Source organism: Sorex fumeus, unplaced genomic scaffold, assembly GCF_029834395.1.
Source record: "Sorex fumeus unplaced genomic scaffold, SorFum_2.1 ptg000051l, whole genome shotgun sequence".
Lineage (NCBI taxonomy): Eukaryota > Metazoa > Chordata > Mammalia > Eulipotyphla > Soricidae > Sorex > Sorex fumeus.
The window spans coordinates 37,513,187-37,539,664 of record NW_026606108.1 but is presented as its reverse complement, the minus strand read 5'-3'; the positions used below and the strand labels follow the sequence as shown (position 1 = coordinate 37,539,664).

At 49.6% G+C, this 26,478-nt stretch overlaps 1 protein-coding gene across 1 annotated transcript; it reads left to right on the top strand.

The window, feature by feature from the left end:
• Positions 1-5,545: 5,545 nt before the first annotated feature.
• Positions 5,546-22,945, top strand: GFRA3 (GDNF family receptor alpha 3). Its single transcript, XM_056124792.1, has 8 exons — positions 5,546-5,702; positions 10,363-10,650; positions 15,394-15,486; positions 17,152-17,464; positions 21,744-21,847; positions 21,998-22,132; positions 22,367-22,455; positions 22,856-22,945. The coding sequence occupies exons 1-8, from the start codon at positions 5,621-5,623 to the stop codon at positions 22,943-22,945; spliced, it is 1,194 nt and encodes a 397-aa protein (XP_055980767.1). The 5' UTR covers positions 5,546-5,620.
• Positions 22,946-26,478: the final 3,533 nt, after the last annotated feature.

The window sequence follows — 26,478 nt, the reverse complement described above, 5'->3', positions numbered from 1 at the left end:
AATTCATGTTTTTTTTCAGGCAATTACTGCATGTATGACTTTTAAAAATTATATATATATAAAATTTAATCTTCAAAATCATCTTGTGAGGCAGGTACTCATTATTATGCATGTTTTACAGATAAATTGAGAATCAGGAAATCACAATGTATTTAAGATCAAAAAGCTACTAATTGATGAAGCTGGCTTTGAATCAAGGTGGTGTGAATCCAGAGTGTGTACCCTTTACGGATTTTACTGTTACCAAGTCCTCATATTGTGCCTTTTTGGGAGTTGGCACTGTAACCAGGTACTATAGATATAAGAGTCTTGGTTCTATTCTGTTTTCTTAGGTGGTGCAGGATGGGGGTGGGCTCCTAGGCAGTGCTCAGTTGGCCCACGGTCCACTCCCAGAGGTCATCAGTCATGGGGGCCAGACTGTTTGATGCTGTGCAGTGCTGCTCAGACCTTGCAATGCCAGGGACTACCAGAGCCTCCCAGCCTCCCTGGCTTTGAAGTATAAGGAACAGACTAGAGTCCTGTGAATGCAAACTGGCACCTCTGGCCTCTGTGCTCTATCCCCAGGGCCCCTGTAGGTTCTGGTGAAGTCAAGGTCCTGTGTACTCACAGATCCCGGCCTGGTCAGTACAGGGCACGAGTGCTCAGAGTACAGGCCTGTGCCCAAGCAGAGAGCTCTGCACTGTTGACTTTGCATGGACTGATGTTCATCCATCAGGAATCCCACTAGTAAACAAAACAATGGAAACCTGGATCAGAGAGATAGTACACAAGTATTTGCATGTGGTGACAGAGGTGGAACGCAGACACCCCACTCCACCCAACCCCCCCCCCCCCAATGAAAAGCCTGTGCTCAGCCCTTTGAGTCATGTTTCCCTGTTTCTGCTTTTGGTGGGGTTGGCTTGGGGATCCTGCGAATCAAACACACCAAAATATAATATAGTCTGCCTCCCTGAAACCAACACGCTTAAAAATGATTTCTTTTGTTCATAGGCTACAAGCACTCTGCACTACTAGTACATCAGCAAAAAGTAATATCCCTTCCTCCCCTCAAGCCATGATGTGGTAGGGACAGAATCTGGCCAGGTTCATGAACTCCTTCCTGCATGCCACCTGTAATATTTATTCAGTCTTGCTTGTGTCAGGCATTATGCTAAACTCAACTATTATTTAGGGACAGGAGAAACAGCACGATGCGTAGGATGCTTGACTTGTACTCAGTGACATGGATTCAATTCCCAGAACCCCATATGGTCCCCCAAGCACCACCAATCCCTGAGCACAGGGCTAGGAGAAAGCCCTGAGCACCACCAGGTGTGGCTTAAACACCAAAAAAATAACAAATAAAAATCTACTGTTTAATCCTCATAACTATTATATGAAGTAGACACTGTGTCATTTATTTCACGGATGAAGAAGCTGAAACACAAAATATTTAACATGCCCCAGGGGCTGGAGAGATAGCACAGTGGGTAGGGCGTTTACCTTGCACGCGGCCGACCCGGGTTCGATTCCCAGCATCTCATATGGTCCCCTGAACACCGCCAGGAGTAATTCCTGAGTGCAGAGTCAGGAGTAACCCCTGTGCATCGCCGGGTGTGACCCAAAAAGAAAAAAAATAGCATGCCCCAGGTCACCCAGCATGTATTGGAAATGGCATTTGAACCCAGGCTGTCTCTTTTTCCTTCTTGCTCTGGGGTCATATCCAGCAGTGCTGGGTGTGGGGGGTCACTCCCAGTGGTTCTCGGGTCATCATGTGTTGCCAGGGATTGAAACTGTGCCTCTGTACACTAGCCTATTGAGCCTTCTCCCAAGTCCCAAAACTTGTGCTCTTGACTGTTACTATACTGCTAACTCCTGGGATTAAAAATGCAGCAGGTGGAGCTGGAGTGATAGTATAGCAGGTGGGGTGCTTGTCTTGCACACAGCCAACCTGGGTTTGATCTCCTGTACCCCAAAGGGTCCCCTGAACTTGCCAGGAAGGATCCCTGTGCACCACCCAGTTGTGGTCCCTCCCCCACAAAAAAATGCAGTTGGTTGAGAACTGGAGAGATAGTACAGCAGGTGGGGCATTTGCCTTGCACGAGGCCAACTGGGTTCAGTCCAATATGGGTCCCCCAAGCATCGCCCTGAGCACAGAACCAAGAGCAAGCCCTAAGCTCCACGGACTGTGGCCCAAAGACCTAAAAAATCCAAATGCAACAGGAATGAAAGCACAATCGTGAGAGAGAGTGTGGTAGACAGCAGGAAACCAAGATTTTAAATGAGACTTCACCCGCTTAAATGGACCCGTGAGTCCCGACCTGTGCTTCAGGAGCTGCCCAGCCTGTGTGTTTTAATCATTTTTTGCACCTGACCTAAAGCTGGGCCCATAATCAGTCTGGAAAGACATTATTAATTGAATGATGGCTGAGTAACATCATCTTTGCAGAAAGGACTGTCTCATTTGTCATTTTCCACAGGCTTCCCGGCGGCAATGCTGCTTGTCCAGCAGGTGTTGACTATGGAGAGAACACGGTTGGTGGGGAGAGGGTGCCCCGGAGGAGCTGTCAATATTAGTCTTGCAATCATATTTATTTACAGAGGCTTCTCAACCCATCCTGAGCCTCGGTTACCGATCCTGGTTAAAGGCCCAGTGATGTCCGACTCTCCACCCCAGCATCCAGACAGAAATATGCTCCTGGCATGTCCTTTGCTCACACAGTGATGCTGGCCTCTTACAGGTGGAACTGGTCATTTCCCTCAGCTTGACCTTGCCACCGCATTCCACTGAGAGACACTTTGGTACCTGGGCAGGTGTCTTTTTTTTCCAGACTCCCTTCTACCCAAAGCTTGATTTGACCTGGTTGCTGAAGGAGATTCAAGGTGCCTTGTCCTTAATCTGTTGTGATTCATAGATTCGAGGTCCTTGATCCCCTTCCTCCTAAAAGTTCTCCTTTTGCTTTATAAATAACCATTTTTGAAACAAATCGATGAACAACGGGTTGACAGTGCAGTGCAGTGCTACAGTGCCAGTGTGGAGTGGAAATTGGAGCTATCAGCTCCCTGGCTGCAGCTTTCCTAGTCTTCCTGAATGGGAATGGTTTGACAAAGTGCAGTGAGGTAGGGAGGAGCAGGTGGGTGGAACAGGCCTTTACAAAAACCCAAGTAGCAAAAACAAAAAAAAAACTAGTTGGGTCTGGAGAGAGTACAGTGGGTAGAGCACTTGCTTTGCATGTGGCTTACCCGGGTTTGATCTCCGGTACCCCATATGGTCCCCTGAGCCCTTCAGGAGTGATCCCTAAGTGGAGAGCTTGGTTTTTGTTTTTGTTTTGTTTTGTTTTGTTTTTGCTTTTTGGGTCACACCTGACGATGCAAGGGGTTACTCCTGGCTCATGCACTCAGGAACTACTACTGGCGGTGCTCAGGGGACCATATGGGATGCTGGGAATTGAACCCTGGTCGGCCGTACAAAGCAAACGCCCTACCCACTGTGCTATCACTCCAGCCCCTAAGTGCAGAGCTTGGAGTAAGCCATGAGCACCGCTGGGTGTGCAATTCCCCACCACCACCACCAACACCAACAAAAAAAATAAAACACACAAAAAAAACAAGCAGTTTTTGACGCTGACTTTCATAGCTCTCCTGTGCAACTGGCAGGGCAGATAGAGATTAAAACAAAGCACAAACTCCATTTAAAGTGCATTACAGCTCAGGAACCAGCTCCCCCTGGGCAGGAGAAGGGAGGGAAAGGGTACAGGAGGCCACATCAGTCTCCTTCCTTATCTGGGGCACATGTCTCTCTCTTAGCTTTGTGAAGGGTGATTTACACCCCTGGCTGGAATGACTCTCTTTGTGGGCTGATTACATCGGCAAATGCCCCCCAGAGGCCACAGCAGGATGGCCACATTTACAGGCCGAAGCCAGTAAATCTCAAAGGTTTCTATTGCTCCTCGGAAGCCCCTCCCGCCTGGCCCTCTGCCAGGTGCGCTCTGGAAGTAAGGAAAGGGCTTGTGTTCGGGGGTAAAGGGGACAAAACCCTCTGCTTCTTTTTCTTATTTTCAGGCCCACACCCAGCTGTGCTCTGGGCTTACTCCTGTCTCTACTCAGGGATCACTCCAGGAGGGCCTAGGGGACAGGAACTGAACCCTGATCAGCTGTGTGCAGGGCAGACAAATGCCCTACCTGCTGTGCTGTTGCCCCAGCTTCTTGCCCTAACCTCTTTCAAAGCTTATTTTGCTGTCCTCCAAGTGATCCTGCCTGCCCCCACCTTTGTTCTGGGCACAGGTGGAAATCAGCACTCTGCCTGATCAATACCTTTTGCCTTCTGGGGAGAAAGCCTGGGTTCTGGGCACAGCTGGGTTTCCACCTCGCTGCTTCCTCGCTAGCTTGCTCCTTGAATCATCATTTGAAAATGATGAAGCTCCCGAATGGTCTCTCCATCCATCTTCCTTAGAGAGCTTGCCTTTTCTCCAGGGGAATCTCAGATAATTAGTCTGAAGGGGCTTTAATTTTTCCATCCTCCCTCCTGACACTGAAGGGGAGGAAGTTTGGAGACTACTCTGGCAGAGGGTCTGGGATCTTGCCCAGCCCCTGGCCAAGACAGTTTCAGCCTGAGCAGGCTGCATCTTTGCAGACTGGGGGTTAATGACAGCAATGCACTCTTGCCCTTGAAGATTCTTGGAAAGTGAAAATGAAGTCACAGGTTTGCAAGTTTTTGCTTTGTGTTGTTTGTTCCCTTGGGTTTTGGAGCCACACCTGGCTGTGCTCCCAGTTTGTTCCTGGTGCGCTGGGTGGGGTAGGGTCTTGGTCCAGCCCCCACTCCAGCCCCCAGGTGTGTAATGTCTAGAAAGAAATATAGGAGAAATGCAACTTTTCTGGTGCTGGTTTGTTCAGATTTTGTTACAAGGGCCCCATGGTCCACTAGCTCAGAGCTGGGGAGTAGCCTCTGAGCACCTCGCGTGTGGCCCAAAAAGCAACAGCAAAAAAAAAAAATTTGTTACAAAATTTTGTTTTCGGTGGTTGTAGCTTGATCATAGTGGGGTGGTGTGGGGATGGGTGTCCCGAGAGCGAGATGGGATAGTCTTTAACAATTTATATCTCGGGGAGAGAGCTCCAAGGACTGCAGTCTCAACTTTCCCTGCGGGAGTCCCAGATTCCATCCGGAGCACCGCATGGTCACCGCCAGCCCCGCAAGGAGCGACCTCTGAGCAGTGAACCAGGAGCAAGCCCCGCGAACCCCGCGGGTGTGGCTCCTAAAAGTGAAATCAGTAACATCCGCACGCCCGCGACAGTCTCGAGACAAGGGTGGCGAGAGCGTCCAGCACGCCAGGAGCAGAATTCCGCCAAGTCCGGGCGAGCGCTGCGCTGCTCCCCCCGGGCCGCTCGCCCTCTCTGCCCCCCACCCGTGCCGCTTTCCTCGGTGCAATAACGGCCGGGTGGTACGTCGGTTGGCAGCTGGAGGGCGGCGCCCAGGACCCTGGTGGGGGCGAGTGTGGGGCGCCGAGAGAGGAGGGGCGGTGGGAGGCGCCGGCAGCCGAGCCCCGATCGCAGCGCCGCGCCGCAGCCACAGGCGGGAGGGGAGCTCCGAACCCGGCTCGCCAGCAGAGCGCGCCCCGGGGGGCTGACAGCCCCACACCCCGCCATGCCGCGCCCCCAGAGCCCGCGCCACCTGCCGCCGCCGCCGCCGCTACTGCTGCTGCTGCTGCCGCTGCTGCTCGGGGCAGGTGAGTGTCGTCGGTGCGGACGCCGGGGGCCGGGGGACTCGGTCTGTCCGCTCCCGCAGAGCTGGAACAGGAGCCCCGGGGAGCCTGGCAGAGGCTCGCTGTCCTGCTAATGCCCGTCTGGCTAGTTGCAGGTGACTCCTAGCAACGCCTGGCGCCCAGGCGTTCCCTTGGGGCTCCCGCTCCCTTCTGTTGAGGTTCGGTCACGGTCCCAGCAGCCCACGGGCAGGGCGCTTCCAGCTCCCACCATGGCGCTCTCAGGGCTAGAGGCGTGAGGCTGGGGCCCCGGACCGTGGACACACCTGGGGCACAGGAGAAGACAGTTTTGGCGCCACCTCCACCCCCACCCCCCGCACGCGATGCTCAAGGTTGACTCCTGACTCTGCACTCAGGAATTACTCCTGGAGTGGCTGGGGCTCAGGGACCTAATGGGATCCTACCGCGGGCAGCCGCGTGCAAGGCAAACACCCTACCTGCTGTACTGTTTCTCCAACCCCGGGAAAGAGTTTTGTTTGAATTGGCTTCTTCCAGGGCTGGGGAGATGGCTCAAAGACCCCCACCCCCAGTTCATCCTGCTCCTGCGTGGTCCCTTTCCCCATCACCACTTGGGGTCCCCCTGGTGGCCTCTAGCTGCCGTGCCCCCTGGTGGACCTGGGGTCCCCCTGAGCACTCTTTGGGAGGCCCCCAAACAAATTAAGTTGAACTGGTTTCTTACACAAATCATTGTTGGTCAGAAGCTGCCCTGGAAGTTGCTGCCCTGTTGAGAATATCCCTCTCCACCAGCCTTTACCTTCCTCCTTATTTGGAGAAAAACACGTTATTATCATAAAAATTTTGTTTTCTGGGCCACACCCACTGGAGGTGCTCAGGCTTACCCCTGGCTCTACACTCAGGGATCACTTCTGGTGGGCTGGGGTGCATATGGGGTGCAAGGCAAGTGCTCTATTTGGTGTACTAGCTTCCCTCCAGTGCCTTGCTACTGAGCAAGCTGCCCTTTCCCTGCTGCCGCACTGGGGCTTGTCCTCTTAGGCAGATGCTCCAAGCACAGTAGGTGTCTGGTGGGATGTGCTGTTCAAGGCCTGGTCTTAGAATCACTCCCATGGCAGGAATCCAGGAACCCTGGGCACGAGGCTCTGCCTTTGAGGTTGTGACCCCTGTGTGGCTCTTACCCTGGGGGGGAGGGGTGCCTACCTGAATCCCGAGGCAGAGACTGCACATTGACAGTGATCTCTGTCCACGGTGCGGGGGGTAGGGGTGGGGGTCGTCAGCGGGCATACTGGACAAATGCAGCCCTGGAAGGAAGGGGGGAAAACAACTGCTTGGACCTTGCCGACTGAGTCAGTAAATCAGGCCATACAAGATAAATAATTTGACTGGTTAGGAAACGTCACTAGCCTGAAAGGCATGGCTGCAGAATAGCATCAGGAGGCAAACATTCAACACCTTCCTCAGTGTACCTGGCTTATGGCTCAGTGATAGAGCTCGTGCCTGGCATGTGAAAGGCTCTGAATCCTTTCCTGGCACAGGGAAAAACAAATTGGCTCCTCTTCCCCTCAAAAAACACCTTCCTAGGGCTGGAGTGATAGCACAGTGGGTAGGGCATTTGCCTTGCATGCAGCCGACCCAGGTTTGATTCTCAGCATCCCATATGGTCCCCTGAGCACCTCCTGACCTCCTGGAGTGATTCCTGATGCAGAGCCAGGAGTAATCCCTGAGCATCGCTGGATGTGACCCAAAAAGAAAAAAAAACACTTCCTGGGACCAGAGAGATAGTAGTAGTAGTGGTGGGGAGTGGGGGCAGGGTAAGGTGATTGTCTTGCACACAGTCAGCCCTGGTTCAGTCACTGAGACGGTATGTGGTCCCCTGAGCACCACTAGGAGTGATCCCTGAATACAGAACTGGAGTAAAACCTGAACAGCCCTAGGTGTGGACCCCTAAAACTAAACAAGAAAAGACTCCACCTTCCTCTTTAACCCATTTAGTGCTACAACTTCCATCCCATTATGATGAAATTTTGACATGACTTTTGCCCTTTCTGTTGAATTGCAGTGTCCCTAAATCCACCACTGCTCAGACTTAGTAAATTATCAGATAAGAACTAGCAAGGTTTATTTTCAAAAATTGTTATGACTCAATATTTAGTTGAGTAAAAGCAATGGAAATTGGATCTACTTATTTCAGGAAGCACTTATTGGGTTCCTACCAAGTAACATCTTAAACTTTTAGTTTTTCTCAGACTGTTTTAATCCATGTCCTTCTTCAGTAAAGATAAAAACCTCAGAGCTGGGGGACACAGATCCAAGGTCTGGAGTACCTGTTGGGCATGCTTGAGACCCCAGGTTGGATCCCCAATACTGCATGATGATACTGAGTAACACTGGGTGTAACCCTGGTCACCCCAACATTGCTGGCTGGAGCCACATTGCATTGCTGGGTCCTAGCATTGAATTGTCCAGCTTGGTTGATTGAGTGCCATCAGGGGTGGCCCCTGGACCCTCTGAACATGTTTGAGAGTGACCCTCCCATCAAAGAAAAGATGAAAATATTATACCTTCCTCTTTCTGAAAGGTTGTTTCTATGATCTTCCACATATAAAATGGTGTGTTTGGGGATTATATAGTCCCTTTGGAAAGCCCTCTACACTCCCACAAAAGGGGCCTAACCTCTCTTCCCTATCCACTCCATTAAGAAACTAGATAATTCAATCTCTTCATTTTACATCTGAGGAAACTCAGATTCAGAAAGTGCAGTAAATGATCTGATCCTGGGACAAAGGAAAGGTGAGTGAAGAAGGTGCCAAGAAAAGGAATCCCTTAAGAAGATAAAGAATACATCAGGGCCTGGGAAACTCACTGAGAGGGCAAGAACACCTGCTTTGTGTGTGGGAGGACTGAGTTTGATGCTTAGCCCCACATCTTTGTAGCCAGGGATGTGCTTCACTGGTAGAGTGTCATGCATGTGTGAGGCCCTGGTTCTGTCCCTCACATCCCTTCAGCCCCCACAAAAAAAAACCCTCTAGAAACCTAAATTTTAATAAACTACCTGATTATCACATAATTCAGGACTTTGATCTAAGTTCTGAGACCCCATCCTATTTGAGGGAGGCTCTGAATCTAATTTGAGGGAACAGGCCAGGGAATTTACAAGGGTGATTCACAGATGCTCCTGACCTGTTTCTGTAATAATGAGGCTCACCTGGAGTAAGTATGGTCCCAGGTACCAGCACAGAGAAGAGAGGAAGCACAGATGGAAACTGAGAGGAGCAGGTTATTTTTTAAAACAAAGTAGGCTGCTAGAGAGATGGTACAGTAGATAAGGCACCTGCCTTGCCCACAACTTACACTGGCCCTACAATTGGTCCTCTGAGCCCTGCCGGGAATGATCCCTGAGTGCAGAGCCAGGAAAGCACAGCCCAGCATAGCCCCCAAATCAAAACCAAATAAATAAAATCAAGTTGGGCAAGGTAGATGACTTAATTGACTGGAGTGCATGCATTGCATGTTAGGGTCCCAGGTTCAGTGTCCAACACCCTAAGGCCCTGGGCACCACTGGGAGCATCCTCCTCAGCCCAGCTGAGAATAGCCCACCAGATCTGGCCCTGAAACTAAGAAGAGGGGGAAGAAGGTAAGGCAACTCAATCCCATGCACTCAAAAAAATAAAACTGCTTTAAAAAAAAAAATCAAGAGATGAAAGTACTATTCAGGAAATTGGAGTAATAATGTATTAGCATGGCTAGGGTACTTTACATCGGTAGATGGAGATGGCCTTTTGGAAAGGAGAGTTCACTAAGGAACAGACCAGAGAGAGAGTAGAAGAGTTTAGGTTCTTTCCTTGCACAAGGCTGACTCCAGTTCAATCCCTAGCACCAAGTATGGTCCCCCTGAGCGCCTCCAGAAGTGATCCCTGAAACTACACAGTCAGGTATGACCCAATACCCACCCATGCTCCTGCCCCCAGCTGCAAAATAAAAGGCAGAAAGGAAAGGAGAGGAAAGGGAAGGAGGAGCAGAAATCCTCAGATGCCTTGTTCAGTGGCAACTGGAAAGGCCAAAGTGGATGAAGAGAAGTGGAGAGGCAGAGAGGGCTAAGAGGGGAGGTTGGAGAGGTAGACACAAACCACATTTAAATTCTTTGTAAACCGGAATATAGACTAGACCCTGACGGAAGTGGGAGGGATGGGGGGATTTAAGCAGAGACATAAAATAATCTGATTTATAACTTTTAAGAGATGACCCCATATCATGCCAGTCAACAGTAGAATTACATTATAGTGACACAAATATACAGCAATGAAAATAAGCTATTTGCTATTAGGTAATGAAGATGAACCTCTAATAATGCAGGGCGGGGGGGTGGGAAGCTATATACAAGCACACTTAGCAGTATGGGTAATTTTCATAAACATAAGTGAGTTAAAGAGCCAAGACACCAAAAGCACATGTTATCAGATTGTCAAAGAAGCAAAATTAATTCTAATGTTGGAAAGCAGGATGCTGGGTTTTGGAGGGGGAGCACTGATGGGGGGAGGTGTGCAGCTGGGTGCTGGCAGATGGTGACAGGACTTTCCTGCCCAAGGAGTCTGAACCTCCTGTGTTACACCTAGATCCTGGGTTATGACAGCTACTCTGACCTGTGACTCACCTGTTCTCTCTCCCTGTACAGGAGACCCCCTCCCTGCAGAGGGCCGGCTCATCAACAGCTGTATCCAGGCCAGGAGGAAGTGCCTGGCTGATCCCATGTGCGGTGCTGCCTACCAGCATCTGAATTCCTGCAGGTCTAACATGAGTACCTCATTGCTACCAGAGGAGTCTTCTGTCCCGGAGAGCTGCCTGGAAGCAGCACAGCCCCTCAAGAATAGTTCTCTGATGAGCTGCATGTGCCACCGACAGATGAAGAATCAAACTTTCTGCCTGGATATCTACTGGACCGTCCATCCCGCCCGCAGCCTTGGTGAGATCTCGTGCTCGGAGCACTAAATGGGATGCCGGGGATTGAACCTGGGTTGGATGCTTGCAAGGCAAACACCCTACCCACTATACTATCTCTTCAGCTCCGTTTTCTTCTCACTTCTAACCTGATAACTTGTAGCCACTTCTTTGTAAAGCTCTGGGCCAGAGTTTGAAGCTCAACCTGGGGAATGCCTGGTGAAACAGGGTATGGAGACAAATGGAAGAAATGTCTTAACCTCAAGACAGGTTTTAAGGATAGATTTCGGTGTGATAGGTGAGTTCTGAGATAAAGGGTCAACATTCTGGTCCCCGTTTAACAAAAGACTCTTAATTAGCCAGATAGAAGATGACAGTGGAAGGCTCCGAGGGAAGAGCCACAGGTACAAGCTTCCTCTGACTCTTCCCACAGACTCTCTGGGCCAGTCAGCTTTTACTGGACCATGCTGCCATAACAAAATATATTCTGTGTCTGCTCTTTCGTGACTAGCTCTTCATTCTGGAGTCCAGACCGAAGGGAGCAGCCTCTAACTGCGATGTTCCCTTCTTTCCAGGGAAGAAAGAAAATGCACAGTGGCGGAATCATGATGACTTGACAGTTTATACCCACTAGGGGCCACCCCCAGTCCAGACCCAGCAGTACATTGCTCTAGGAGGAGGTTGGGGTTAGGAAGGTATACAGTGCCAGGGCTTGAAGCAAGGTCTTGCCCATGCCCACTTTTATCTTCCTGGCCCGAATATGATCATTTAAGTGTCTATTGAAATGCTTTTGCTCACATTCCATTGACAAAGCAAACAAGGCCAAGCCTGGCATCCCTGTGATGAGGGCAGCGTATATCATCCCACAGAAACACTTTGAAAATCCATGTGAGGATTTAGAATCTTAATGGGCAGCAGAAATCTCTAGGAACAATAATACAACTACTATACTCCTTGGTCAAAACATTCATTTACCTCCCACAAGCAAAATGTAACTGCTACTTTCCAAGGAGATGCCCTGAGTGTTTTTGGTTTCGTTTTTGCTTTATTTTGAGGTCACACCTGGAGGGGCTATTCCCAGCTCACTGCTCAGGGGTCACTCCCAGGGGTGTTTGGGAGCTCTAAGCAGTGCTGTGGCATTGGGTAACATGACCTCCAGATCTTTGAGCTGTTCCTCTCACCCCTGACGCAGAGAGTTCTGTCCAAACATGATGCCCATTCCCAACTTGAGGATCTTGGGATAATTTCTGCATCAGTTCTGAAGGTAGTTCCTCATGAGCTAGGAATCAGTGAACTAAAAAGTCATGTCCTGTGCTGCCCCTAAGGACTCAGATGTGAATGGAAGAGGAATAGCAGTGTGACCCTCCCTGCTGGAAGGGGACACTCGGGAGGCACATCACAGACATCGGTTCACTCACTCCATTGTGAAGTCCCACTGGACAGATCCTCATCCATCTCCTCCCGAGTGAGGATCGATCGTTAATCAGGCCCAGTTGGGCTCCTGGGAGTAGCCGCTCTCACACACCGTTCTCCGTGGCTCTTGACCCAACCCTCTGGGAGTCTCCCTTTTTCATTCATTTCTTTGGCCACTTCTGAAAAGAGCACTGGGACCTACAGCCTCCTTGGGGCCTGCGCATTCTCAACTGACTTCCTACCCAAGGAATTTTAGGGCATTTTCACTCTCAAGTTGGTCTCAGGGCTGGAAGATTGTTCAACAGTTGGTTGAGTCCACACTTCGCAACGCAGGAGGCAGGGATTTAATCCGTGGTGCCACATGGTCTGCCCAATGCTACCATGGATAAATCCAAGACAGGGGTAGTCCCTGAGCACTACCAGGTGGGGGTCGGAAAAAAAAATTACATAAGTCCAACTGGCAAGATTTACTGGGTATCAGTTTATTGGTATAAATTATCCAAGAAATAAGTATTGGATTGCCCAGTTCCAAGCCAATCCACCTTACTCAGTGAGAAATCTGCACAAAAGACTCATAAACTACACACCTAATTTGGTCTTTTCTCCTAGACTGAGTTGTAATTGACTTGTCTCTCAGAGTATTTTTTATTTTTATCTTTTACCATTTAAGTATGAGTAGCAATCATATATTTTTAAAAATTTATTATTATCATTATTATTTTTGCTTTTTGGGTCACACCCAGTGATGCACAGGGATTACTCCTGGCTCTGCACTCAGGAATCACTCCTGGCGGTGCTCAGGGACCATAAGGGATGCTGGGAATCGAACTCGGTTCGGCTGCGTGCAAGGCAAAAGCCCTACCCGCTATGCTATCGCTCCAGCCCCAGCAGTCATATCTTTTGTTCATTTATTTATTTTGGGGTTCTGGGATTGAACCCAGGGACTCACATATATACACAAGGCAGGCGCCCTACCATTGAGTCACATTCCGAGTCTAGTTGTATCTTTTAATCCTGCAAGATCTGAAATTCCTATATTCTCTCTTTTCTGTTTCCTTCTTATTTGCAAACTAGTCATCTTCCTTCCAACTTATTACAGGCAACAATTTTACCAAATGTTTTACCCCTATATGGAACTTGCCTTCTTTACAGCCCCCTTAACAGCTTAGTCACTACCACTGCCCAGTTCCAGAGTCAATCTTATAGATATATTTTTATTACTGAGCCTCTCCATTTCTAGATTGCATTTTGAATGAGAATTTGTTGATTTCTAATAAGAATTTGTTGCAATAGCAAACAAAAAACCTCCCAAACTCTGAATTTCATTTTTATTACACTTGATCTTAACCAAAAGTTTGAGAAGCTGTATTTCATTTTTAAAAAAGTATTTGGGGCTGGAGAGATAGTATGGTGGTAGGGAGCTTGCCTTGCAGTTGGCCAGCCTGGTTTAATTTATGACACCCCAGATGGTCCCTAAGCACCAACAGGAGTGATCCCTGAGTGTGGAGCCAGGAGTAAGCCCTGGAAGCCACCAGGTGTGACCACCAAACAAAACAAAAACTCTAGTTGGGCTCATTCTACATGTTTGCTGAAGATGTGCCTGACTGTGACTCAGCTGTGAGTCTTTGTACCCCGCCCCCCCCCCCCATGTCTTCCTTTGGGGATCCAGGCAGGCAGAGAGAAAAGAGCAGCAGTGTAACCAAATGATGGTCTTAGAGCTCTTGCTCAGATGGGGTTGTTGCCTGCTTCAGCTCACCTAAGCCTTACTGGGAGTTGCTGAATACCCTCGTGAGGGGATATGGAAGCAGTGGCAACAGTCTAACTTGGTGGTAGAAAGTTTTGGGGAAAATAATGCAATATATCATACTCATTTTTAATTAAAAAGAATTAATTTTTGAGAGGCACCCCAGCAGTGTTTAGGGAGATGCAGCTCCAAGGATCAAAACCAATGCTCGTACATACAAAACTCCAGCCCTTAAAGCCATCTGCATACTTCTTGTTCCCTGCTTTCCACTCTTCATCCTAATTGCTTCTCTTTCAGAATTTCCCCTAAGACTTCTTCAGGAACTCTCTTTGCCCTGCCCCCACCCCTTACCCTGGGGAGCTCCCTGTCCTTCCCAAGTATCCAGACCCTCTGCTCCTGTTGGCCTGACATCATCCATTCCTTTCTAAAAGGTGCCTTCACAAAGCCACCTTTGGATGGCACACCTGCAGCCTCACTTGTCTCACCTTTTTTTCTCTAATAAGATTTACCAGCACCTCCATGCCTAGGAGCAATGGGCCTGTTTTCTGCAACTGGCAGGTCCCTTGAAGGAGATCACGGCCCCATGGGGTTAATGGGGAAGTCGGTTAAGATCATTCTCCTCTTTCTCTCTTTCTCTCTCTGCTCTCTCTGTCTCTGTCTCTGTCTCTCTCTGTATCTCTCTCTGTCTCTCTCTTCCCGCCCCCTTCCTTTCGCCCCTTTGCAGCCAAGTGCTGAGGTTGGAATAGCATCCAGCACCACCCCTTCTTCAACTGCAGAAAAAGACTTGAAGACAAGGCATGTCCCTGTGTCTGCTTGTCTAGTGTTTAGGGACATAGACTGAATTCATCTCATCCAGGTTTCAAATCCCAATTCAGCTTCTTGGTAGCTTATGTGAACTTGTAAGCTCACTTATCCTCCATTTCTTTTTCTCTGCCAAGAGTCTTCAAGGAGAATTAACTAAGATTTAGCTACATGAACATGTACATACTCACACACACAGTCAAGGAGAATTAAACAAGATTATAGGATTGAAATACATACACTAGGGCTGGAGAGATGATAGTGCAACAGATAAGGCACTTGTCTTGCTGCATCTACCTGACCCAGGTTCAATCCCCCAGTACCATATGATCCCTTAAGCCTCACCAGGAGTGATCCCTGAGCACTGCTGGGTGTGCCCCCCCTTCCAAAAAAGGAAATACAAACTCTGTGTGTGTGTGTGTGTGTGTGTGCGTGTGTGTGTAGTTTGAGATCTTGCCTCACTTCCATCTCCCCTGCATGCCATGCAGCTCTGCAGTCAAGTGCTGAGGCTAGAACCGCGTCCAGCCCTACCCCTTCCCCAGCCAGCTGCAGGGGAAGACTGGAAAACAAGGCAGATTATGTATTACATATAATCTTTTCCTTCATGCCATGGTGCCCAGCACACATACCCACTATGCTCATAAACAATGTCTGTGGTATTCGTCATCAGGCCAGTCAGTCTACCCTAGGGCCCAGGTTTTTTTATCACTTCTTGAAGCTAGTTAGTAGAGACCCTCCTTTTCGGACACAGAGGTCTGATCTGGTAGTCCCGAGCTCTGTCCTCAGAATCCTTCGGCTCCTTGTCCTTAGGTGACTACGAGCTGGATGTCTCACCGTATGAAGACACAGTGACCCGAAAGCCCTGGAAAGTAAATATGAGCAAACTGAACATGCTCAAACCAGGTATGGAGGACAGACGCTGTGGGTGGGGTGTGGGGATGAGCCTCAACTCCCAAGAAGGATGGCTGGTGGGAAACACAGCTGGGCAGTGGGGGTGTGGGGTGGAATGTTCCAGCCTGTCAGGTTCGTAAAGAAGAATCTCAAGGTGGGAGTCTGCGCCAGGGCTCTGGCGTGGCCTTGCGACTCAGCAGAGACCGCTGCTATTAGGCATCCCTTCTGAGGAGCTCATTAGGGCGCTCTGCCTCTCAAAGGTGGGTCCCCACAAAGGGTTTTCTGGGAGTGGCTATAGTGGCAGGGGAAAAAATGCACTGAAATGGAGTTATTTACCCTCCTTCAGGGCAACTGGGAAAATAGCTTTTTATCCCCGAAGACTAGGAAATTGCTTGTTTTCAACTACTGTAATGGGATGGGTGAGGTGTTGGGCTGGGGAGATGGTGAGCACGAATGTGACTCCTCGGGGTGAGTCAGTGTAGAGTGCCATCTGTTAGGCAAGAACCCCGGTGTTCAGAAAAGGAGAGGCTGTTTTGTTCACTGGCAGGAGCACACACACACACATCCTCCCCGAGAAAAAATGTGAGCTTTGTTTTGTCAGAACAGTGTTTGTGGTTTGAGGTCAGGCCCAGTGACTGCTCCGGCTCTTTGCTTAGGGGGTCACTCATTGTGGTCCTCAGGGGAAATCTGCAGATGTGGGGCCTAGGCCTGGGCCTCCTGCGTGTAAAGCATGTGCTCAGCCTGTTGAGCTGCTTCTCCAGCCCCGGTCAGTGCCACTGGCACAGTCAGTTCCATAAATTAAACTGGAACTTTAAGAGAAAAGTATTAATGTTCATACCTAATAAACACTCAGTTAACAAGAAATCCAGGAATAACCCGTTCCGGTTACTCATTTTTCTAACCCCAGGGATATTTTGTTAATTCCAGTTAATTCTGTCAACTCTAGTCATTGTAGGACACAAGAATACAGGGAATTTTTATGCAGGAATAAACTAAAAAGACAGGCAGGTCTGAGATAGAGAGGTTAGAGCAATCGCCCTGTACCTGGCTGACCCCTTCCTTGATTCCTGGCACCATGTGGTCACCACATGGTCCCCTAGCATTCCTGGGAGTGATCTCTAAGACCAGAATTGGGAGTAGTACTCAAGTGTCACTGTATATGGCTCAAACCCTCCCCAGTGTACTATCCTTCTGGCCCCCCCCAGGCTTTCTTTTCCTCCTCCACCCCCCTTTTAAGGTATTTGTCTTTATTTATTTTCTTTTTGGGTCACACCCGATGCACACCTGGCTCTGCACTCAGGAATTACTCCTGGCAGTGCTCAGGGGACCATATGGGATGCTGGGAATCGAACCCAGGTTGGCCACATGCAAGGCAAATGCCCTACCTGCTGTGCTATCACTCCCGTCCCTTCTTTTTTCCTTTTATTTTAAATCAAAAATCCAGTCAAAGTGAAGAGTTGGGTGCTGAGATTCAGGGAGAGTTTGTGCTGAGGGGGAACGGCCTGAGGGGGAAGAAGTTCGGTTGGGAGTCATAAAGTAAGTTTATTTGGGTGGGCAGGCCACCATCTCTTTGCCCCTCTCGGTCCTGCGGGTTCAGTCAGAGTCACCGGGGTTCAGAGTGGGTCCGAGGGCGGGCTGGCAGCAGGGCTTGCTGACGGGGCTCTCCTCTCTCCACAGACTCGGACCCTTGCCTCAAGTTCGCTATGCTGTGTACCCTGAACTCGAAGTGTGACCGGCTGCGTCGGGCCTATGGAGATGCGTGCTCCTGGCCCCACTGCCAGCGTGATGCTTGCCAGCGCCAGCTGCGCCTCTTCTTTGAGAAGGCGCCCCCTCACCTCGCTGAGGGGCTCCTGCTGTGCCCGTGCCAGCCCACAGACCAGGGCTGCGGCAAGCGCCGGCGCCACACTATCGCCCCCAGCTGCGCGCTGCCCACTGAGGTCCCCAACTGCCTGGATCTCCGTAAACTCTGCCTCTTGGAACCTCTGTGCAGGTGCAGGGGCACCCGCCTGACACCACGTACCCCGGGGCCGTGAACTTTACTTCACCCCATAGCTATTCTTCATATGTATTTTTTGGGGTTTGGAGTTTACACAGGGGTTTCCGGCATTGTGCTGGGAGGCAGTAGGTACCAGGGGACCATGTCGTGGGCGGGGTGGTATGCGGATCCTGAGCCTTCCACATGCAAAGCATGTGCTTGGCCCATTGAGGTCTTTCTCCAACCTGCATATATTTTTGTTGTTTTGGGTTTGTGTTTTGGGGGCCACACCCAGCAGTGCTCAGGGCTTATTCCTGCCTCTGTACTCAGGAGTCACTCCTGGTGGTGCTCTGGGACTGCTGGGGATCAGACTGGGTCTGCCCTGTGCAAGGCAAGCATCTTACTTTGCTATATTATTTCTCTAGTCCCTTCAGCTCTGTTATTTTGAGTTTTTTTTTTTTTTGGGTCACACCCAGTGATGCTCAGGAGTTACTCCTGGCTCTGCCCTCGGGAATTACTCCTGGAAATTCTCTGGGACAATATGGGATGCCAAGGATTGAACCCAGGTTGAACGTGTGCAAGGCAAATACCCTACCCACTATTGCTATCACTTTTGGCCCCTGCTGTCTCTATATATTTAAAACTCTCTTCTTATAGCTATTTTTTTCTCTTTCTGTAAAAACTTCAGGAAAATATTACTCAGAATCCATCCCCTGAAAGAAATCTACTTCTTGGAGATTTTTTTTTACATACAGATGAGATGAATCACTCTGGAAAAAAATATCAAAGATTTTCACATTTCTTACAAATCTCATGAGCTTTACCTCCGCAAGGCAGGACGGAAGTGTGGTGAGGTCAGGCTCTGGTGTGAATTCAAATGATGCGTTTAAATCCTGGATCTAAGTGAACCTGAGCCTAGCACTTAACCTAAGCTTCCATTCAGCTTCCAGTAACAGTCTGGATGGTAAGGCAGACCTTGAAATTCTGAGGAGGGCTTATGTTCATAATTGATGCTGAATGCTCAGCTTGCTGGTGCAGAGTAAGTGCTCAATAAATGGTGCAACTTATTCTGTCATTTATGGTCCTCGGACAACTTGATAGTTAAATGCCTACATTGGATTCCTTTTTATGAATGTTCCATGCTTTATTTAATCATGCCCTGATTGTTGTTGATGCGCAGTAAATATCACTCTTGTTCATCCATCTTTGTAGGACAAATCTAATCAGTACTTAAGATGTATTGCTACTCTGTCCCGTTGCCAAATCAAAGGACGCCAGGATATGCGAGGTGTTTGCTACACCATTCCCCAGCAGATAAAAAAATTCTTTTCTTCTTCTTTTGAGTGGCTTTTCTCGCCTGCTCAGGGCAAAACCCCCGCCAAAGTGAAGTTACCATCTGTTTCAATGGCATTGGTTGACTCTGAGAGACACCCCCCATACCAAGTTTTATTTGGTGCCTGCTTCTGTCACTTAATTCTCTGTCTCCTTGGCCAAGTGAGCTCCCCTTCTGAGTCCCCTTTTCCTTCTCTATAAAGCTCTGCATAGTCAGGGCTGTCAGTAACCCACTGGATCAGGTATGGTGCCAAGCATAGAACACATATTAATCCCTTTAAATGCTACTGATAATTCCCCTTGAGAAGGGAGTCTACTGCTCTGTCCTCTGTACCCACCTCATCACCTGGGGGAGTGTGTGGAAGTTCTGTCCCAAGTACCTGCACGGCATAGACACTTGTGTTCCATTAGTGTTAGATTGTGTCCCACAGCATGGGAATCAATACCGGACACTTTTCTCCCCCTCAAGTTGCTGTGGAGTTCAGGCTAGAGCCAGGAATTTTTTTTTTATTAGAAGAGAGTAGGGGCAGAAAAAGGAAAAATAAGTCCTAAGTGTTACCAAGGTTCTTTATTTTTAATTGTTTTAGTTTTGGGGTCACAACAGGCAATGCTCAGGGGTTACTCCTGGCTCTGCACTCAAGAATCACTCAGAGGACCATATGGAATGTCTGGGATCGAATCCAGGTCAGGTGTGCTCAAGGCAAGCTCTCTACTTGCTCTCTACTTGCTGTATCGATCCCAGCCTTTGCCCAGTTTCTTTAAAGGTCTGTCACTTTCCCTTGCTGAAAAAGGATTTTAGGAAGAGATGAATAGTGAAGTAAAACAATTTTATTTAGAGATTACGAGGAAACAGAGCAAGAGAGAGGAGAGGGGGGTGGTTCAAGAGAATGTGGGTTTCTCTAGAAGAGAGCTTAAGATGCCCCACAAGGTGGAAAAAAAAAGGATTATACATTCCAAGTTGAGATATAGGGGGCCCCCACCCCGGAAGGGGGAAACACTCTGCTTGCCTTTGCAAAGTTGGGTTTGTAGGTTTTCTCTGAGTGTCCCCATAAGGTGCTCCCTGTGTAGATAAGGGTCTATTGGTCCACTGTCAAGTAGAAGAGCTTGAACTTTATTTTTTTTTTCCTTTTTGGGTCACACTCGGCGTGCTCAGAGGTTACTCCTGGGTCTGCACTCAGGAATCACTCCTAGCAGTGCTCAGAGGACCATATGGGATGCTGGGGATCAAACCCAGGCCAGCTGCATGCAAGGCAAGCGCCCTTCCTACCCCATACTATCACTCCTACCCCCAGCTTTGAATTTTTGGTAGTTTGCCTTCATGTTCTTGTGTCAGCCCATTTTTCCTTCTGGAGCTTCTCTCTAAGCCATGTGAGCTGGTGCTGGCACCCATGAAGGTCTTCTTAGTCTCAGTTTCTATGTCCACAAAGTGGGGCCAGCCTTTGTGCTTTTGGGGTTACTCTAGGCCTGGTGACAGGGTAACTTTGAATCACCTCCTGGTTTTATTACTTCCCGAGAACCCATTCCTAGCCCACCCAATCACCTGACTGCCTCTTCAGAAGTTTCCCAACAGCCCTGTATCCGAGAGGCTTTTTATTTTGTTTTGGGGTCATACCCAGCAATGCTCAGGGGTTATTCCTGGCTCTTTACTCAGAAATTACTCCTGGAGGTGCTCAGGGGAGCATATGAGATGCCAGGGATTGAACCTGGGCCGGCCGCGTGCAAGCAAGTGCCCTACCCACTATGCTATGGCTCTAGCTACAAAGAGGCTTTTAGTTCACTCTTACAAATGAAGAAGTCACAGCAGAGGACAGTGAGTGGACTTGGTGATGGTTGCTTTTTAAAAGAGGAGTAAAGAAATCCTGGCCTGGAATCTGTGTGCCTCAGCCCTGTGTCTGTTTGCCTGCTGGTGTGTTGGCAGCTGACACAAAGCCAGTGCTCAACTACCAGACTGATGTATTATTCCTTCCTTCATGGCATTCCCAACTACGTATGGGTGAAGGAAAGTAAATTTCTAATTTGTTGTTGTTCTTGGGCCACATCTGGCAGTTCTCAGGGCTTACTCCTGGTTCTGTGCTCAAGGATCACTCCTGGCAGGGCTCAAGAGACCGTATAGAATCAAACCGGGTCAGCCATGTGCAGGGCAAGTGCCCTTCCTGCTGTACCCTCTCTCTGACCTCTATACCTCTCATCTTTTTTGTTGTTGTTTATGCTTTTGGGGCCATACCCGGTGCTGCTCAGGGTTACTTTTGGCTCTGTGTTCAGGGGTCATTCCTGGTGGACTTAGGAGACCATAGAATACCAGGGTTGAACCCAGGTCAGCCACGTTCAAGGCAGACACACTACCCATTGTATTATCACTCTGGCCCCAAACCATTATCTGAAGATTACCATCTTTACCTTTTATATTATGAATGATACGTTTACGTTTAATTATTATAGCAATATCTAATAGTAATTAAATACTTAGCTATGGTGCTAAACTAGGTACAGTGCATGCATTCTCATTTCTTTTTTGATTTTTAGGGCTACAGTGCTGGGGAATACTCCCAATCCTGTTGGGATCACTCCCAAGGAGTGCTCAGGGTGTGCTCCACCCATTGAGCCATCCCTCTGGCCACATGCACTCTCTTATTTGATTTTCACAAAAACCCACCGCTAGTGTTACAGTCAAGGAAACAGGCTAAATAGCTAAATAAATAAACAGGAAACAAGCTAAAGTTGCCTGCAACCCAGGATGGTGGAGCCCGACACACAACCCACAGTTCAGAGCCAAGTGTGACAGGGTCTGGCAGTCCTTTAGTTCTGACAGGAGGAGACATCACCCAGGAGAAAGCCCTAAGTGGGTTTCTAAGGACAAAGGAGGGTTTGGCACAGAAATGGGCATGTCAGTTAAAAGGGTGGTTAAGGTGAAAGCTGCAGGCCAGCTCCTTAAGGGGGACTCTGGAAAATTCCGTCTTTCTAGGTCACGCCTGGCAGACTTCCAGACCCACTGCCGTCCCATGGGCATCTTACGGACCTGCGCGACACAGTCATCCCGGTGTCTGCGAGCGTACCTGGGACTGATCGGTAAGATGGTCTGGGAACATGTGTGGGAGCCCACAAGAATGTTCTGGAGGCTAAATCCAGGCAGCATGGCCGTGAGACAAGTAGGAGGCCATGGGAGCTGCAGCTGGGGTGGTCGTTGGCCCTTACGTCTGTCTCCTCTTGGTCCCACAGGGACTATCCTGACCCCCAACTACATCAGCAGTGTCAACACCAGCGTGGCCTTAAGCTGCACATGTCGTGGGAGTGGCAACCAGCAGGAGGAGTGTGAGCAGCTGGAGGGGGCCTTTTCCCGCAACCCCTGCCTCAGTGAGTATGCACCCCCCCCCCACCCCTTGCTCCCCACAGTGTCCCCATGAACAGAGAGCATGGGCTCCACGGTCCACGGCAGGAGGAGCTGCCTCCTCAATATTGGCTTCCACCCCCATCCTGGGACTTCCTGGTGGCCCCCAGGCTGCCCTGTCAGCCTGTCTGGTGCCCCTGGACTGAGCCAGCACACAGACAACTGAGAGTTTCTTTCCTTCCCACGCTCCCCCTCCCCAGTAAACGCCATCAGGGATAAGATGCGCGTACACATCCGGCTCTTCTCCCTGAACTGGGTTGACCCTGAGAGTCCAGCGATGGAGAGCAAGGTGGGTCTCTTGTTACTCATTTCCTCCCTCCCCAGCCCCGCATTTCTCAGCAGGGGGACCCCAGATTAAAGTTGCATGGGGGATGAGAGGGCCAACCTGTAGGAAATAAATAGGAAATAAATAAGATGGGACGGGGACCACAGTCTATAAAAGCTTGAGAAGCAACTGCTCTGCCTGGGGGACAAACCCAAGTAAGATAAGGTTTAGAGGAGTGTGTGTGTGTGTGTGTGTGTGTGTGTGTGTGTGTGTGTGTGTGTGTGTGTGTGTGTGTGTGTGTGACTACCTTGTCCCCTTACTGTCCCACATACTCCAGATCACTAGTGGCCTGAGGGAGGAGGGGCTGTGCGAGACAGAGGTGGCGTAGGAGGTGGCACTGATGCCATTCTGTTTCCTTCCACAGGCTATCAACCCTGCCGTGAGGCTGCAGCCCTTGCTGCCCTCTCTTTCCTCCTGCAGCCTTCTCTGGACCTTGCTCTGGAGCCTCTGGTAGCTGGCATTCCCCAGGGTCTCTCTCCTCCTTTACCATGCCCAGCCTGACCTGCAGTGTGCAAGGGGTGAGGCAAGGGCTTCAGGAGGATGGAGGGGCGGGACCCTCCTTGGCAGTCCTGGCCACCCAGCCTGGCATTTGGTTCCAGATGAGGCCATAGTAGAAGCCTGTGATTGGCTGAGTTCTCAGTCCCTCTGCTCCCGCCTCCAGCCCCGACCCAGGCTGCCCCCTCGTTAGGATGTGGGGACCACAGTTTAGTTATATATCCTGGTTCACTGGCTCTTCCTGAGCTCTGTCCTGATCCTTCCACTGCCCCAGGATCACCAGCCCTTCCCTCTGCTTTGTTCGGGCAGGCAGGGCTGGGTGCAGGCAGCCTCCAAAGACGTTTTTCCATTGTGAGGAAGGTTAGAGCAAGACTCAGGTCTCCTCCTCTGAACTTGGGGGGACGGGGGGAGCCCACAGGGATGCAAACCAGCAGTCTGGCCTGCCCTGGTTTCCTATAGAGCATTTGAGCATCAGGAACAAAAGCGTCTGGACCTTGGTTTCTTTCAGTTGCTTGTCCCATAGTTCCCCAAGTCTCTCGACTCATGATTAAACATATTGATTTAAAACATTGCTCTTTTTCTCTTTTCTCACATTGCAATTTTCTTTTCTTTCTTTTTTGGGGGTGGTACCTACACATGGTGATGCTCAGGTATCACTCCTGGCAGGCTTGGGGGACCATATGGGATGCCAGGGATCGAACTGGATTGACTGGGTACAAGACAAGCACCTTACTTGCTGCACTATTCTCTGGCCTCTCATTATGCTTTTAATATAGAACTAGTTAATATAGACAGAAGAGCAGACCAAAGAATTTGGAGGTGGCAGTTGTGCCACCAACTGCTATATGACCTCAGGCAAGTCTCGAAACCTTTCTATCTGACATAGAGATGGAAAGAAAAATAACTTCTTCAAGTATCTGTTCTATCTTATGCCATTCTTTTTTTTTTTTTTTTGGCTAGGCCACACTTGGTGGTGCTTAAGACTTACTCCAGACTCTGCACTCAGGAATTCTGGTAGGGTGCTGGGGACTATATTGGTTGCAGGGGATTAAATCTAGGTTGACTGCACGAAAGGCAAGCTCCCTACCCACTGTACTACCTTTCCAGTTTCCATGTCTGGGTTTCTGCGTGGGATCTCTCAGAAAAGCTGAGAGGGAGGCCCCTCAGCCATGCAGTCTATAGAGCGCCAGACCACCGAGGGCCGAGGAAAGGGGAGACAGGGCCTTCACCTGACCTGTAACCCTGTCGGGATAAGGAAGTAGCCAACCCCTGCAGAGTAAACCCACGTGTATTTACAGAGCTCTGGACCTTAGTTTGGTGCTTTGCATGTGGGATCCCTGGGTTCAATCCCCGTCCTCGGTCCTTGGTCCCCTGAGCACCAGAAGGAGCAGCTCCCACCATCACCACGAGTGCCCGCACAAATTGATCGATAAAAAGAATTCAGTGTGATAAGGTGCCATATTTATTATAATAACCTCACTTCTGAGCACCCACGGTCTCTTCCTATACAGAGCAGGTGCATTCACTCATTAGTCCAATGTTTGGTCAGTCACTAGCCACAGGAGATTGGATTTAACCTTTCTTGGTCTCAATATGAGCATCTGTAAATGGGAAAACTTAGAATCACCTCATAAGGAAGGAATAATCAATACAAAAGCATTGTGCCGGGCAGAGAGACAGTACAGTGGGGAGGGTGGTTACCCTGCATGCGCAGCTGACCCATCTTTCATCCCCTGTGTCTCAGATGGTCCTCTGTGCACCACCAGGACTGACCCCTGAGTGCAGAGCCAGGAGTATCTCCTGAGCATCTCCAGGTGTATGTATCCCCCCACCCCCCACACACACAAAAAAAGTTAAAAATATCTTTAAAGTTCTACTCTCAGCCTTCAGTCTGCTCTGTGCACAGGAGAATCTGGAGTATGACAGGACTCATTCTATAGGAGCGGGCTCATGTTTCAAAGAAAATGAGGAAGAAGGAGCCAGATGATGAAAAATTCCCTCTGCCTTAGCCCCTCACCTCCAATCAGAGGGCAAAGAGGGAATGGAGGCCTGGTGTAAGCAGGGATGGTTGACTGGCACTGGGCTTCTCTCCTGGGGGCGGGAGATAGAAAGTTGCTGCAGCCACCAACCCCTGCTCCTGCTGCTTCAACTGCTTCAACCTTTTTTTTTTTTTAACCTAAACTTTGGCCAATTTGAATTTTTTTTTTCAGCAGCTATTGGCTTCCACTGTTTCCTTTGCCTGCAGCTCCTGTGGCTCCATGGTTACAGGGAAAGAGGGATTTTCTGTGGTTGTGGGGTGAACACAGGAATTGCTGCTGGTTAAATAAAGAGCTGTGATACTGAAGACCTCTGGGGTTGGGTGTAAGAGGGGCTCTGCTTACTCTCCATCCGCAGAGACCCCATGCAGTAGCCCACAGCTGTTGTAACACAGTCACCTGCAGGAGAGGTGGGCCCCCAACACCTCTCAGGTTCTGTCCTGCTCTGAAGTAAGACCCGCAGAGCAGCTGCATTATGAGCCTCTCAGCTTCTAGCACTAGACGCTCCTTGCTCTTAGAGCATACAGTAAACAGCTGATACAGCATAATGCAGGATTGTATCAATGCCTATTCCAATGTACACTTTTTTCTTGCTTAGTTTTTGTTTGGGGGACCCGCAACTGGCCCTGCTCAGGGCTTACTCCTGGTTCTTTGCCCAGGTATCACTTCTGGTTGTGCTTGGAGAACCACAAACAGTGTCAATTGAACTGGGGTCAGCTGAATGCAAGACAGGCACCTTATCTGCGCTGCATCTCTCCAGCCCCATACATAGCCTTTAAAAATAAATTCTCAGGGCAGAACGATAGTACATGGGGTAGGGCATTTGCCTGGCTTGTGGGTTCAATCCTCGGCATCCCATATGGTTCCCCAAGCACTGTCAGGAGTGATTCCTGAGTGCAGAACCAGGACTAACCCCTGAGCATTGCTGAATATGACCCAAAATCAAACAACAAAAAATTCTCTATTGATGTATTGATGGTCATGGCATTTGATTATCTTTCCATTTTACTTTTTTGGTTTGTTTTTTGGTCAAACCCAGCAATGCTCAGGGTTTACTTCTGGTGGGGCTCAGAGGGACTCTAGAGGGTTCAGGGAGCAAACCAAGGTCGGCCACTTGCCAGGCAAGCACCCTACCTACTTTACTTTCCCAGCCCCTATATTTCTATTTTTCTCCTAAACAAATGTCAAAGCAAGGAGGAGGATCTGGGGAGCAGGGCAGAGGAGAGGATAGAGTGGTGAGTTCAATGGGATGTCTCCCCCTCATGCAGCCTTGCACCCCTGTAGCCCCCATGAAGCCCACTTCCTGCCCTGGGAACTGGCCTCCCTGCAAACTCCAGTGGGACCCTGGGTGGACCTCTCCCTCCTCCCCTGCCAGGAAGATGTTTGAGCCAGCGATGTTTCCATTTGCTTTGGCTCCATTAGCCTGGGGCTGGGGGTGTGAATGGTACAGTCATTC